The sequence below is a fragment of the Populus trichocarpa genome, chromosome 11 (assembly GCF_000002775.5).
Source record: "Populus trichocarpa isolate Nisqually-1 chromosome 11, P.trichocarpa_v4.1, whole genome shotgun sequence".
NCBI lineage: Eukaryota > Viridiplantae > Streptophyta > Magnoliopsida > Malpighiales > Salicaceae > Populus > Populus trichocarpa.
The window spans coordinates 307,843-322,172 of NC_037295.2; the positions used below are offsets into that span (position 1 = coordinate 307,843).

At 31.3% G+C, this 14,330-nt stretch overlaps 1 protein-coding gene and 1 non-coding gene across 4 annotated transcripts; both read left to right on the forward strand.

Moving 5' to 3' along the window:
• Positions 1 to 6,536: 6,536 nt before the first annotated feature.
• Positions 6,537 to 6,608, forward strand: TRNAH-GUG (transfer RNA histidin (anticodon GUG)). Its single transcript has one exon. It is a non-coding gene; the product is annotated as a tRNA-His (tRNA).
• A 5,871-nt stretch (positions 6,609 to 12,479) lies between these two features.
• Positions 12,480 to 14,075, forward strand: LOC18111241 (uncharacterized). 3 transcript variants are annotated; one of them, XM_024581011.2, is made up of 2 exons: positions 12,480 to 12,614; positions 12,994 to 14,075. In XM_024581011.2, exon 2 carries the CDS (start codon positions 12,999 to 13,001, stop codon positions 13,569 to 13,571), a length of 573 nt encoding a protein of 190 aa, XP_024436779.1. In that variant the 5' UTR covers positions 12,480 to 12,614; positions 12,994 to 12,998; the 3' UTR covers positions 13,572 to 14,075. The 3 variants fall into 3 exon arrangements, with proteins under 3 accessions (XP_024436779.1, XP_024436778.1, XP_024436777.1); XM_024581010.2 differs by having other exon boundaries at positions 12,484 to 12,710; XM_024581009.2 differs by lacking the exon at positions 12,480 to 12,614 and adding an exon at positions 12,717 to 12,903.
• The last annotated feature ends 255 nt before the right edge of the window (positions 14,076 to 14,330 follow it).

Genomic DNA, 14,330 nt, shown 5'->3' on the forward strand with positions numbered 1-14,330 from the left:
TACTAGAAAAGTTTGGTTTAACAAAATGAGAGGTTGATTTGCAACTGCTCATCCCTCGTTTAATGCATAATAAATTTTATATTTTGTTTTGTTTTATGTTTTAAAAAAAAAATTAAAAAAAATTTAATTTTTATTTAATTTTATTTTTTATTTTAAATTAATATTTTTTAATATTTTCATATCATTTTAATATGCTGATATTAAAAATAATTTTTTAAAAATAAAAAAAAATATTATTTTAATATATTTCTAAATAAAAAACAATTTAAAAAACAATCACAACTATCTCACCCTCTTCAATCTAATAAAATTATATAATTCTCAACATAGAAAAAGAACCCATGAGATGAAACTAAAGCAGGCATCATTCACATCAGGATTCACTTTCCCTTCTCTCTAAGCTAATAGTAGATGCTCTGCTTCAAGTCAACTTTTTCGTGTCAAGGTCGTAGTCAAGCTTTAAAGTCAACTTGCTTCTGTTAATCTTATTAACCTAATCCCATTGACAAGGTTTAATGAACAATTAAGTATCATTAGGCCCAATTTCCAAAAGCCCGAAAACCCACATTTTAGATCAATATTTTAAATGTAGAGTGAAATGCTGCGCGTCTCAAATGAAAAGTTTTTCTTTATTTATATTTATACTATTTAAAATACTATTTTATTAATTTAACTTTTTAAAATAACATTTTGCATTGAAGATCTTTTACGGCTGAGATTCTAGGACTTTTGAAGTACTATTTATTAGAGTATGTTTTCCCTCTTAAAAATTTTAAATGGTCATAAGAATATGCATGCTTTTATTAATAGAATAGAAAAGATTGAGTCTTGATCAATGGATTAACCATTATAACTTCATATTGGAGTGAAATATTGAAACTTTGAAGTGGGTTTTGCTCACACAAAAACATTCTGTTTTGTTTCTAAAAATAGAAAGCCATGGAAGTGACTTGCAAGTGCAAAGACTAGGGAGTTGTAGAAGGCATGTTTTTAATGAAAGACATGGTTTAAAGATTAAAACTTTTCTTGGTGGGTCTTTCCCTCATGTTAGAAGTGGACAGCTTTCAAGTGTATGTGTCCTCGTTATTCTAAAATGATTCATGGGTTCATTTAATTCTTGCTGTTTTTTGTGTTGGTGAGTATGTTATGTTTTTGTTTTGATTGAATTGTTATTGGTTTGTTGATTCTGAACTGAAAAATGTGAGCTTTTTTGGTTCTGGTGTTCATGTTTAATGATGGTTGATGTAAGTTTTTAAAGGTTGTTGTTTATTGGTTTGATTGTGTGATTATGATTATTTTTTATCTTGTTCTGTTGCTGATTGAAATGTTGTTTTTTGGTTATTGGGATCTCAATGGCCTTTTTCTGTTGCTTGGTGACAGTAATTATAATTTGGAATGTGTGACTGAGACTTGATTCATTCTAAGCAGATGAAAGCAAGTAAATTGTATTGATATGAGTCTATTGGATACTGAATGTTTTTTACTCTGTTGTGAATGGTTTTAGCCATGGATCAAGGAGTTTCCAGCAAGTGGGATTTCATTTCAAATTACTTCTGCTGCAGGTTAGTTGTTGTTTTTTAATTTTATTTATAGGATAAGGAAAATATGATATGAAATTAGGTTTTAGGATTTAAATTATTATTGATCAGTTTGAATATAGTTTTGAATTTGAACTGCATTCATATGCAGATTTTTCTAGGAGGAGACGGAGAAAAATGTCAACTACAAGGCCTAGAGGTTTTTTCCCCAAAGAGATTCATGCCGAGAGCACCAGTAGGATCAAGCACCAAGAAGAGAGACTTAAAAAACAAAGGAGAAAAGGAGGGTTCGATTACCCAAAATCTAGTGAGACTGCAGAGGCTAACAAGCAAACACTGGAAATAGAAGTTGATAAGGATGATAAACTAGAAATTGAACTTCCTGAGTAGAAGAAATTTAATGAAGAAAAGATAGTAGAGAAAGTATCATTGAAGCATAAAGAAGTCACTGTTAAACGTAATCAAATGGTCAAAAATGGAAATGGAAGTATCAGTAGAGTTGGTAAGGGTGCGACTCTGCCACAGGATAAAATTGTTGTTGAGGGAAGTCAATTTGATGACTTAGAGAATGATGAAGATGATTCTTTAGAAATAAAATTAAAGTTGGAAACGGAAGAAAATTTGCGTAAGCTAGAAATCGAAAGGCTTGCTGAAGAAAATTTGCGTAAGCAAAAAATCGAGGGGCTTGCTGAGGAGAACTTCTCTAAGGTTAACAAATTGTTTGTTTATCCACAGGTGGTGAAACCTGACATAGAAGTGTTCCTTAATAGGAGTCTCTCAACTCTGAGTAGCGAGCCAGATGTTTTGATTATGGGAGCATTAAATGACTACCTTTAGGTCGGAAATGACCCATCTTAATGGGGATTGGTGGTCTTGTCAGGTTCATGTTCCAAAAGAAGCATATAAGATAGACTTTGTGTTCTTATGGACGGTGGAATGGATGCATTTGGATTTGATAATTTCTTGCTTAAAGAAAAACATCGGGAATTGGAGAAACTTCCGAAGGAGCAAGCTGAGAAGGAAAGACTAGCAGAAGAGCAGAGGCAAAGAGAAGCAGAGAAGGCTGCTAGTGAAGCTGATAGAGCACAGGCAAGAGCAGAAACTGAAAAAAGGAGAGGAATGTTGCAAGAACTGATGAAAAAGACTGCAAGGTCTGTTGATGATGTTTGGTACATAGAACCTAGTGAGTTCAAAGGTGAGGACATGCTAATGACCTTTGGATTCATGGGGGGCATTATAATTGGAAGGACAGATTGTCCATTGTGGAGCAGTTTGTCAGCTCTGATACAAGGGAAGCTGCCTGGTGCTCTGCTAATGGTATGTTTGAATGGATCTTCTTTAATCTAGTAATAGTGCATTTTTTTTTCTTTTTACAGTGTCTATTCAGCTTAATGGTCACAAACTCGCAATTGCTGTTTATCATGAAATTTCAATCTGTTTGGGTACCTTTTAGGAAAAGTAGAAGAAATGACTGTTATTTATTTTTAATAAAGAGGAAAAGGTCTCAAATAGTTTTCTCTTATGAATTATCACTACTTGACTCCTCTGCATCCCCTTTTGTGGGCCTGGTTGCACCTTTCTAAAGCTGGCACAAGAAGGATGCTGTGTCTGTGTGCCTATCCCTGCTCTGCATGGTTTCTTTTGTTGGTTTATCATTGCTGATCATAAGAATTTTTTTGTGGAACCATGTCTTTTGCAGTTAAGAACCATATCATTTATGGGAAAGAAAGTTTTGCTCTTAAAGGTTTGAAATTAAGAGCCATGGAGACCAAACAAGGCCAATGCATCTCTTTCACATGAAAAGTACCTGCTCAGCATTTGTTCTAGGAAAGTTCATGTCTTCATGTTGCGTTTATGCTGCCACTCCTGAGTAATTGTGGAGATTAAATGTCACTGTTGACAACTTGAGGCAACTGATCGAAACATATCATACCCTGCCAGAGGTGAAGAGCCCCAGTTAGCAAGGACAGCTTGCCATACATGTTAACCACCAAGTTTGCCATAATAGCTAGCCATCAAAGATGCATCCTTTTTGGCTGGCATTGAACCGACCAAAAACTGGTGGTTAAAAAGTTAAATTAGATTTTCATCGGCTCGCAATTTAAGTTGATTAGATCAAATTGTTTTTTTTTTTTTGCGTGTCTGTAAAACCATATATCAAGGCCATGTCAAAAGCATAACATGACCATAGAGTTAACCCTCTCTCATTTATCATCATGATTTTAAAAACCCACTAATTATAATCCCATGGAAGAAAAAAAGAAAAAAAGCATGGAAGGAAAGGGAATTAATGTCTGCCTTGCTTATCTTATCATCAAGATTTGTTAATCAAGTAGCTGGATCCCTTTCGGATGGTAGGGAATGGTTTCTTTTATTTTATGATCCGTAGACAAGCTTTCTATAAGTTGATTTTTGTCCATTCAAGTCTCTTACTTGGATCCCACGTAATTATGTATTCAGCTCTTAATCCCAATAAGTCAAGCATGTTATGCCCTGATTAATAATCATCTCACTTTAATCATCAAGTGTTAGCACTTGAAAATATACATACAAAAACTCTCTTTTTTTCAAAAAATAATAATAATTGATTTTTTTATGTTGACATAAAAATGATGAGAAATTCAAGTTGGCCAAGAAGATAGAAAATATAAATGATTTCATGGTCTAGGATACTTTAGCTAAAACATTATTGATAAGATACTCAAGAGTCTTATCGTTTGTTTTTTGTAGTGTTGTCCAAAACAACGCGTGATGTTATTCTTTAGATGTATGTTTAGTAATGTGGTATATGATATTTTTTTAATTGAAAATATTTTAAAATATTTTTTTAAGAATTTTTTATATTAACACATCAAAATCATTGAAAAAACACCTAAAAATATTAATTTGAAAAGTAGAAACTACCATAATATCAAGTAAGCACTCAATTCTATATTTTCAATGTTTGTCTAACATCATGTGTTAATATCCTTTATTCAAAAAGAAAATTTTCTATATTAGCTTGAGCCTCTTGTAAGACCTATATTCTTGGCCCATCAAACCCAAGTTCAAAATTCAGCTCAAACTCAACCCAATTAACCTACATATTTAAAGAAAAGGTTGTAAAAGAATTTTCTTTACCTCTCTTCTCTTTTTCCCTCTTTATCATGACTTCCATCCCAATATCTAGAGATTTCAACTCTGGAACTTAAGTTTTTGGATTTCGAGAAGGGTTGAAGCAACGAGTTAGTGATTTTTTATTTTGTTATTTTTTATTAGGGATTGATAGTTGAAGGATTAAAGAAGAGTTTAGGGTTTTATTATGATTTGATGATGGAATGATTTAAGAGTTTTAATTCAAGTTTAGAGTGTTAATTTTGGCTTAAACAAACTGATTAAGAACTGAAATTATGAGTTCTAAAGAAATAAATTGATTGTTAAGGAATATGCAGTTTTGAAGACTAGCAAATCAAGATTTTGAAAATCCCGATCAACCAGTTGACTGGTTGATCTTAACCGATCGACTGATTGGCTTATGCTTTCGATCGACCAGTTAGTCTAAACTGGTTGACTGGTTGGCTTGTGATGACAGTTAATTGTTTGGACATTTTGATCGACTGGTTGACCCAACAGTAGTGGTTAATCAGGCCTGTTAGGTTCAAATAGTTTGGATTATATTTGGGATCGATTGGGTGAATTAGTTCGGTTTTATAATTACGTTTTGGTTTCTAAATTTAGAGTTTTAATCTTTTTATGTTATTTTTTATTTGATTCGTTTTTTAGTATTTTTCATATCCGTTATAGATTCTACTGACATTCCTCCTAACGATCTTCAGTAGTCTCCAGTTCTACATTCGTTTGTCTTTTGCTTTTATATTTTTGGTCAGTGGGATAATCTTTAATATGCATGTAATATAAATAATATGAGTATGTTGATTATATGATGAGTACAATTGATTAATTTTTGAATATTTATATATGTTGTTTTATTATCTGAATACTCATCTGCTCTTAAATTTCATATTCGTATTCTGTTGAATTAAATTTTATTTGATATGACATTTGTTTTCTTTGATAATTATATGAATATCTATTATGTCTTGATATCGGACTTGTCAGTAATTCAATGCTAACAAAGAGTAGTTAGTCTATGTGCACATAGTATTTGTATACTTAACTAGTGAGAAAGACATCAGCATGTGACGACTAATCTTCCCACAGTAATCGGGGTTGCAAACCTCATCTGTTATTGGAACCTTAGGGTTTCATCTTTTATATAAGTCAATAGCTTTGTCTGATCTCTGACGTGTATTCTATTACTATATGCTATTATGTTTAATATTTGTGTGTCTCTCTATGTATAAATATATATGTTTTAGTCCTTATACTTATAAATAACTAAAATGTATATTAAATGTTATTTCCTTACTAAGCTGGTCAAACTCACCCCTTCATTTTAATATTTTTTCAAGTTCTTAGCTCTTGTTAGTAGGTTGACATTTGATTGAAAGTTCCTATTATTTTCTTTGTTAATATATCTTGCTTGCTTCCACAAAGTTTTTTTGTATTTTTTGTGATTTAATATTTTAGACGCTTCACTATTACGTTGTTTTCATTAAAATTTAGATTTTTGTTTCAAAAATTTTATTTTATTTAATATAATAAGTATTTGAAATTATAAATTGTTCTTTTGGTTTTAAGAAAAAATGCTGTATGAATGAATATATATATATATATATATATATATATATATATATATATATATATATATATGTTTTAAAACTTAATATAGATGAGATATTTCATCACATCATTCCTGCATTACCGATCACAAACTCAAGATTCAGGTTGCTAAGATGGATACACAAATAGGCATAATTATGTGAAGCAGATTCGAAATCTAGTGATTTAAATTTATTTGATAATTTGTAAGGAGAAAGGACTACCTCTTATTATATACCTAATACCCCGTATCGGAATTTATTGAGTTAATTGTATCTGAAAGCCTTTCGCAACAAAGTGGCTGTAGTTTAGTGGTGAGAATTCCACGTTGTGGCCGTGGAGACCTGGGCTCGAATCCCAGCAGCCACACGTATAGTTATTTAATATTTTTGCCAGGGGGATTATTTTTTTTATCAATTAATTAATTTTAAGTTTGGATTGGGACCTTTTATATTAAAACAGTTTGGGAACCCACTGACTTTGAGCATCGATCCAGAATGATTAAATCCTAAAAGTTATGATTGATGAATAGGAAAATATATAGTTTTTATTTTTTAATTCAAATTTGTAGCCAATATTCAATAAAATTTATTAAATTTCTTTAAATATATCTAGTAAATATGGTATTTTGAGCAATGATCCAGAATGATTAAATCCTAAAGTTGTGATTGAATAGGAAAAAAAAAAACTTATTTTCGACTTAATCTTTAAAAAAATATAAGGTTGGGTTGAAAAAAAAAAAAATGCAGCTCACTTGTCATAGGGCAAGAGTAGGTATTCTTGGAACATGAAACTAGATCTTCACAGATACATCTAGAACAGGATAAAGCACTGTTTCCTGAAGTAGAAATAGATAATTAAAGGCCTCAGTGTGTATAGTGCTCACTGATCCTTGTAGTTTTGTAATACTCAATGTTTGATAGGCTAAATCTTATTATACTGTGAATTTACCGTAATTATAAAATCAAGATCAACCGGTTAAATCGACTTGAGACCTAAATAGGAGCTTAGATTTGTTTAGATTTGAAGAAAAAAAACAAAGTAAAGAAATGAGATGTATTGGAAAATGAAAAAAATCACCAAACTTAATTTTTTTTAAAAAAATAAAAACAATGTTTAATCATGAGATGGAAAAAAAAAATCCCAAAATAAAATTGAAGATAACCCTTGTCCAGGCCATTTGATTGTAAACATTAAATATAAAAAAACCATGAAGATCAATTCTTAACAAATCATATATTGATTAATGAATTTTTTTTTTAAAAAAATCAATCACATAAAAGAATACAAAATAAAAAACAATAATTAAAAGCAAAAAAAGGCACGAGCACTTTCTTTCCGCTCGGGTCAATTTGTCAAACCCACGGGTCTGGTTATGAGATCGAGATAATCCAACAGAAAGGAAAACAAAGAAAATCATGAAACCCTATTTCCAAAGAAAACCAATGTCGAATCATGAGATGAAAAAATATAATATGTCCCAAGAAAACTAATGCCGAACTTTGTTCTAGACCATTTGATCGAAAGCACTAAATATGAAAAAAAAACCATGAAGATTAATTTTCAACAAATCAAATATCGAAGTATACTTTTTTTTAAAAAAATATCAATCAAATAAAAGGATACAAAAGAAAAGGCAGTAATTAACAACAAAAAAAAGGCATGAGCCCACCCTAGTTAACCTGTCAAACACACAAACAAGTCATGAAATCAAGATAACCATATATATATAAAACCATGAATCCTTTTAAAAAATCAGCATCAAGTATTGAGATCGAAAAACAATAAGTAAAAAAAATAATGTGAACTCGTGTTAACTTATAACACGTGTGACCCAGGCCATTTGATCGGAAGCACTAAAAATAAAAAAACCACAAAGGCCAAATTTCAATAAATCAAATGTCAAAGGATGAAAATGAAAAAATAAATCAATAACAAAAGGCGATTCAAAATAAAAAAATAGAAAATAAAAAAATGAAAATCAAATCTTAAAAAAAATATGAAAGGATGACTAATTTTAGATTGAAGAGCTAAATTGAAAAGAAAAATCAATTACACAAAAGAATTAAAAGAAGAAACCACTAAAAGAATGAGGATGAAATCTTAAAAAAATAACAAATTAAAATTTTCAATTAAATGATGAAATTAAAAACAATTGAAAGTTTTATAAAAGAGGCAAGAAAAAATGAAGGAAAAAAAAAGAATCACGACTAAATTTGAAAGACAAAAAATGAAAAATTTAGATTGAAAGGTAAAATTAAAAACAAATCCAAAACTTACAAAAAAACTAAGGAAAAAAATTATAAAAAAACATTTGAGGATTGATACTTAAATATCCCAACCAAAAGGACTACCTTGAAATTTTAAATATCAAGTGCGAATTTCGAGGGAGAAGAGGAGGATGAAGGAAAGAAAAAAATTGTTGGCTCCAAACCTGACGAACTTTGGCCACACACACAACTTACTTGAGAAGGCGATGACAAGGTCAATCAAATGTCACAGTGAAAGATGATATTTGATCAACAAGTGACCTCATACACGCTGACGCGTGCGTTTCACACATCAATAGCCTTTTATAATAATTTTATATATTAAATTACACAATTACCCCTAAACCAACCCAATAATTAAAAAAAATATGATGTCAAATACAAAAATGCCTCTAAATGTAAGACATAGAAAACCCACTCCTGAGAGCATGTGAATCATTTATCTATTCATTAAATAGAAAAATATAAAAATACCCCTGAATGTATGCTTTAATTTTTTTTTAATCAAAGGATATAAGGGTATTTTCATTATGTATTATAAAATGAAAAGATGTAATTGCCCCCATTAAATTATGAAATGCCAAATAAACCTTTGTGACAATACCAAAGAAACCCGGTTGATTGGTTTGTTGTTTTTTTAGGATAAAATAAGTATTTCACCTGAAAGTTTAAAAACACCACCCATTACCCTTGTATTTTTCACTTTAGGTTATTTTTCTCTCAATATCACCCTCCCCTGACAAATTAGCCTAAATTGACCCACAATTTGATCTCACAAAGACTACATAAAAAAAATAAAAATAAAATAAAACCCTTGTAAGGAATGGATTCATGGTGTTATGTAAGGGGATCTACGGTGCATTGTATATAGTGAATTCTATACATCTTTTAGATTTACTTATAATAGTTGTTAGATATTATTACAAGATTGATTTGAAAAGATATTTAAGTCATTAAATTATTAAATCAATCATGAGAGGCTTTTTTATTAAAACAACATTGTTTTTTTTTTCCGAAAATATTCTTGGTGTTGACCCAATAATGTTTGAATCGAGTTTAGTAGAATTAATCATATCACTAAAAATTTAATTATATCAATTGAATTTTATCATATCAATATATTGTCTAATTCAACAAAGAATCCTATTCAAATTAATTTTTGAATCCTAAGTTTTTAAAATTAAATTAGCGGTTAGATCGAGTTTAATAACAAAACTTTGCACCGAAAGAATAAAGAGAAAAAAAATTGTACTAGAAGAACGACAAGAAAAGATAGGGTAAGATTTGGAATTGGAATAGGTAACTTTGTGGCATGTAAAAATCTATCGTTAGAATGGGATCACATTCACAAACTTGTCCATGATGAAACCAAATTAAGCGTTGACCCACACATTTCTCTCAAGTCATTATCCAACAGATCCTTCTGATTTGAGTTGAGAAGACACCTCACTTTACCCACCTCCCTGACCCTGACCTAACTTGTAATTGCCTGTTTGTAATTATACTTTAGTTCTTCATGTTTAGAAACCTATAAAACTAGTCCCTCACTCATGCCGAGTGACCGATATAGTTCTTTTATGGGTGTTTGATAGTATGATAATAATTATTTTTTAAAATGTGTTTCGCTTGAAAATATATAAAAATAATATTTTTTTTATTTTTAAAAAGTTATTTTTTGAAAGCACTTCAAAACAATTTAAAAATATATATAAAAAATTAATTTTAAACAAAAAAAATTCAATTTTTTTGATAAACATGACTTCAACCACATTCTCAATTGAGGTCTAAAACTTACTGCCTTTTCACTTAACCTCCATTGTATTGTATCATAGTTGTGAAACTTAATCTTGAACGTGACCTAATTTATAACTAGAGTTACTAGATTGTTGAGTTAACATGGTAGTCACATTGTTAAATCTTTTTTTTTTTGTCCAAAAAGGCTGTCTTAGTTTCTTTTTAATAATTGAAATTGATTTTTTACTAAGTTTGGCTAGGTAAACCAAGTTCAGAATCAACCTATTAAGTCACCAATATTTGATCAAGCTAATGTCCAAAATAGTTTGAAATAAAACTCATTCAAGATTAAGCTCTAAGTTGTCGAGTTATCAGGTTAACTTGTTAAGCCAAACCGAGTTCAATAACTTTAAAGGTGTTTGAGATTGTAGTGGTGGTTGCTTTTCAAAGTGCTTTTCGCTCGGAAATACATCAAAATAATATATATATATTTTTTTAAATTTATTTTTAATATCAGCAAATCAAAACAATCCAAAAACTTTAAAAAATAATTTAAAAAAAAAATAATTTCCAATTTTGACAAAAAAAAAAAACAAATTAAAACTCAATACCAAACACCCCTTGGATTGTTGTTTCTCTTAGAAGTTAAAATTTTCAAAGGTCACAATTGGGTTTTACTGGGAAAAAATAAGCCCATATATGTTTTAATAAAACACAGACCAACAATAGGTAATGGACTAAGTTATAATCAAGGGTAAAATACAGGGATTAAAACACAATTCACTCTAATACAACTACAATAATAACACTCTCTCAATCTCTATGCTATCTGATGCAATCCCCAAAACCCAGGATGCTTTGAAAACTGGAAGTACTGATAGATATTGGATAGATACAAGTTCGAGTAACAGTTAAAACCCACCTCACCACATATCTCAATGCAACAACAGCAATAATATTGCTGCTGGCCAACTAATAAAAGCGCTTCTGTAACTCTCCTCCATCCCTCCTCCTAGGCAGTTGTGTACTCTTTAAAAAGGTTGCTGCTTCACACTTTCTTATACTAGTTACTGCTACTGGGCTCTGTGCTGTGAGAGTAACTGCCTAATGACTAATGAGGTTGCCGTATGGGTTGTACTGCCCTTTGAGTAAATTAGAGAGGATAAGGTTTTACTGAAACTTGTGGCACTGCTCTAACCAATTAACTTCCACCATCTTTCCCAATAAAAATCCACCCTTTCCATTGCTTACAGCAAAGAAATACTGCTCAATTTATCTAATGAAATATTATTTTGGTGCATATATATATATATATATTGGTATTTAGTAACTTTATTTGTATTGGCATTCATTGTGCACATGAGATGATTACGAAAATCAATATGTTCCTTCTCATAGTTTGGTTTTTAATTTCATTAATTTCTAGTCTAGTTTCCTTCCACATGGTTTGTTTTAAATCTATTTGATATAAGCGGATTTGGACAATATGATAATCATGAACAATCAATTGTGAATCTCTTATAATTGAATCATGCAGAAACGCTAGCTTTAACTAGCCCAGATTCAGAAGATTTAACCTTTAATCAGTGGAAGATTTTTAAATTAGGCTTGAAATATGTTGTTTGAGCTAATTCATTAATTTTTAAAAAATTTTAAGTTAATTTTGAATTTAATGTTGTTTTTCATATTTAATTTATAATTCTGATTTTCTTACCCTTACCCTGTAAAGATTAGTTTATGAACTAATTAAGCAATTATAGATTTTTTAAATAGATAAATCATAAACCCTAACATCTAAAGAACCAACTATTCTTATCCATAGTGGTAAATTATGACCTAACATGACTTTTGTTCTATTGATTTTGCTCTTAACAGCTCTCAAAACCAATTTCTAGGACTGGCTGCTATTGGTTTCTGTGGGGCGTTTGGATTTTAGCAGTGAAGCCAACAACTATACAGTGACCATTTCAAGTGTGAGGATAAAAAATTATCAGGTTTTCATAAAATTATTTTTTATTTTTTAAAAATTTATTTTTACGTCAACAAAAATATTTAAAACTAAAAAACTTTTTACAAAAATCTTTAAAATTCCGGTAGTTGAACCACAGTGCCACTTTATTAAGATGGTAATCCAAACCCATTACAATTATTACTTTCTTTTGCTGCTTTAAAATTGTTTTTCCCATATCAGGAATTTGGTTCTATAGGCCATTAAAAGCTGAAACCCCCCCCCCCCCCCCCATTTTTTTTGTTGTCTTTTCTCTCTTTTTCCCATATGAGGAACTGTAAAAGTTTGATGCCATTGAAGCCTGTGACTTTCTTTGGATCTATCCCATTTTAGCTACAGAAAAAAGAAGAGGTCTTGCTACAGGTTTTCCTCTTTTGTCCTAGTTCGAGTTTCTTGTGTCACCCCATTTTAGATTATCTTTTCAAAAACTCAGTTGGAGGGTTTTGAAACTAAGCTAAGGTAGATTCCTGATATTATTCTCTCACACAGCTTTCTCCCTTTCTGATTCCCAATACAAATAACTCAGTATTATCCATCTCTTTATTGTTAACAAAACAAAAGAGAGCACTAACTAATAGTAACCCAAAAGAAAAAAGGAAGAAAAAGAAAAGGAAACCTCCCTTTTAGCTTATTTATTTATATATTCCTAGAAGTAAACTTCAATTTTTGCTCATGTCCTTTCACCATCTCTATTTTGATCTCTAAAGAACTTACTTTGATTCCTTTTTTTGTCGTTTTTTAGTGCTTATGGCAGATTGGTGTGGTGTCATGGGCAAGGGAAGTGGTAGAGTTGGTGGCTATGGTACTAGGAGATCAATGAGAGATGAAGATTTTGAAGAAGAAGAAGTTTGGTCAGTCATGAAGGAGATTGGAGATTCAAGTTCTAACTCCAAGTACCCCTCTTCAGGTTCTTCTTCTTCTTCTTCTTCTTCTGCATGGCATATCCCTACTGCTGCTCCAAGAACGATTCCATCAACAAAGCCAACTCCAACAAACCATGGAGGCAAAGTAGTTCAACAACAGTCATCAGCTCCTGTGAACATCCCTGATTGGTCAAAAATTTACGGGAAAAACTCAAGGAATATGGGCTCATGGGCTGATCATAACGGTATTGCATATGATGATGGAGATTATCATGTCAATGATGATGAGGGTGGTGATGATGACATAGTGCCTCCACATGAGTGGTTAGCTAGGAAGCTTGCAAGGAGTCAAATCTCTTCCTTCTCTGTGTGTGAAGGGATTGGAAGGACACTCAAAGGGAGAGATCTCAGTAAAGTAAGGAACGCTATTTTGACAAAAACTGGCTTTCTAGAATAGTGAAAAAGTTCTTCAACCACTATTCAAAACCAAGCTTTACTGTCGTCTCCTCCTCCTCCTAATTAATTAATCATCATTATTATCTATTCCTTCACCACCATCACATCATCATCATCATCAATTTTGTCATTTTGTAAAAGGGGTCCCATCTCCATGTAGTGGTACTCTTTGGTTGTTGCTTGTATTAATTATCAAATCCAAATCCAATATGGTGGTATGTTATGTCCTATATATGGAGGTATTTGAAAGTAGAAGCCACGGAGGTAGTAGAAAGTAGATGTCTGAGCGGAGGGGAAAGTGAAAGTAAAAAAAAACAAGGGGGGGGGGGGGGGGGGGGGGGGTGTGGTAGCAGCCTCTGAGATTTTGTCTGGTAGCTGGACAGAATTTTGTGTTTTGAGTGATGTAGTGAGGTTGTAAGAGGATAGTATATGAACAAGAGTTTAATCTTCCATATCTCTTTGCTTTCGGCTTCTAATGCATTATATTACTATAGCCTTTTGTTTCTTTACAGATGATTTCTAGCTGCCTCATGCCTTCCCTTATTACTTGCATCGTGCTTTCGTTTCCTTTATGACTTTGATTTTTTCTGTAAAGTTGAACTTTAGTGCATTAAATCATGAAATGTACCAACTCACCTTCTCCAGTTCTAACTCCTTTGAACTGTCTATCAACAAGAGAATTTGGCACCATATATACTATTCCTATGCCTATGGTTTTCTACTGGACTTTTTAGTGTACTGATCCATCTCTTGTCATAGG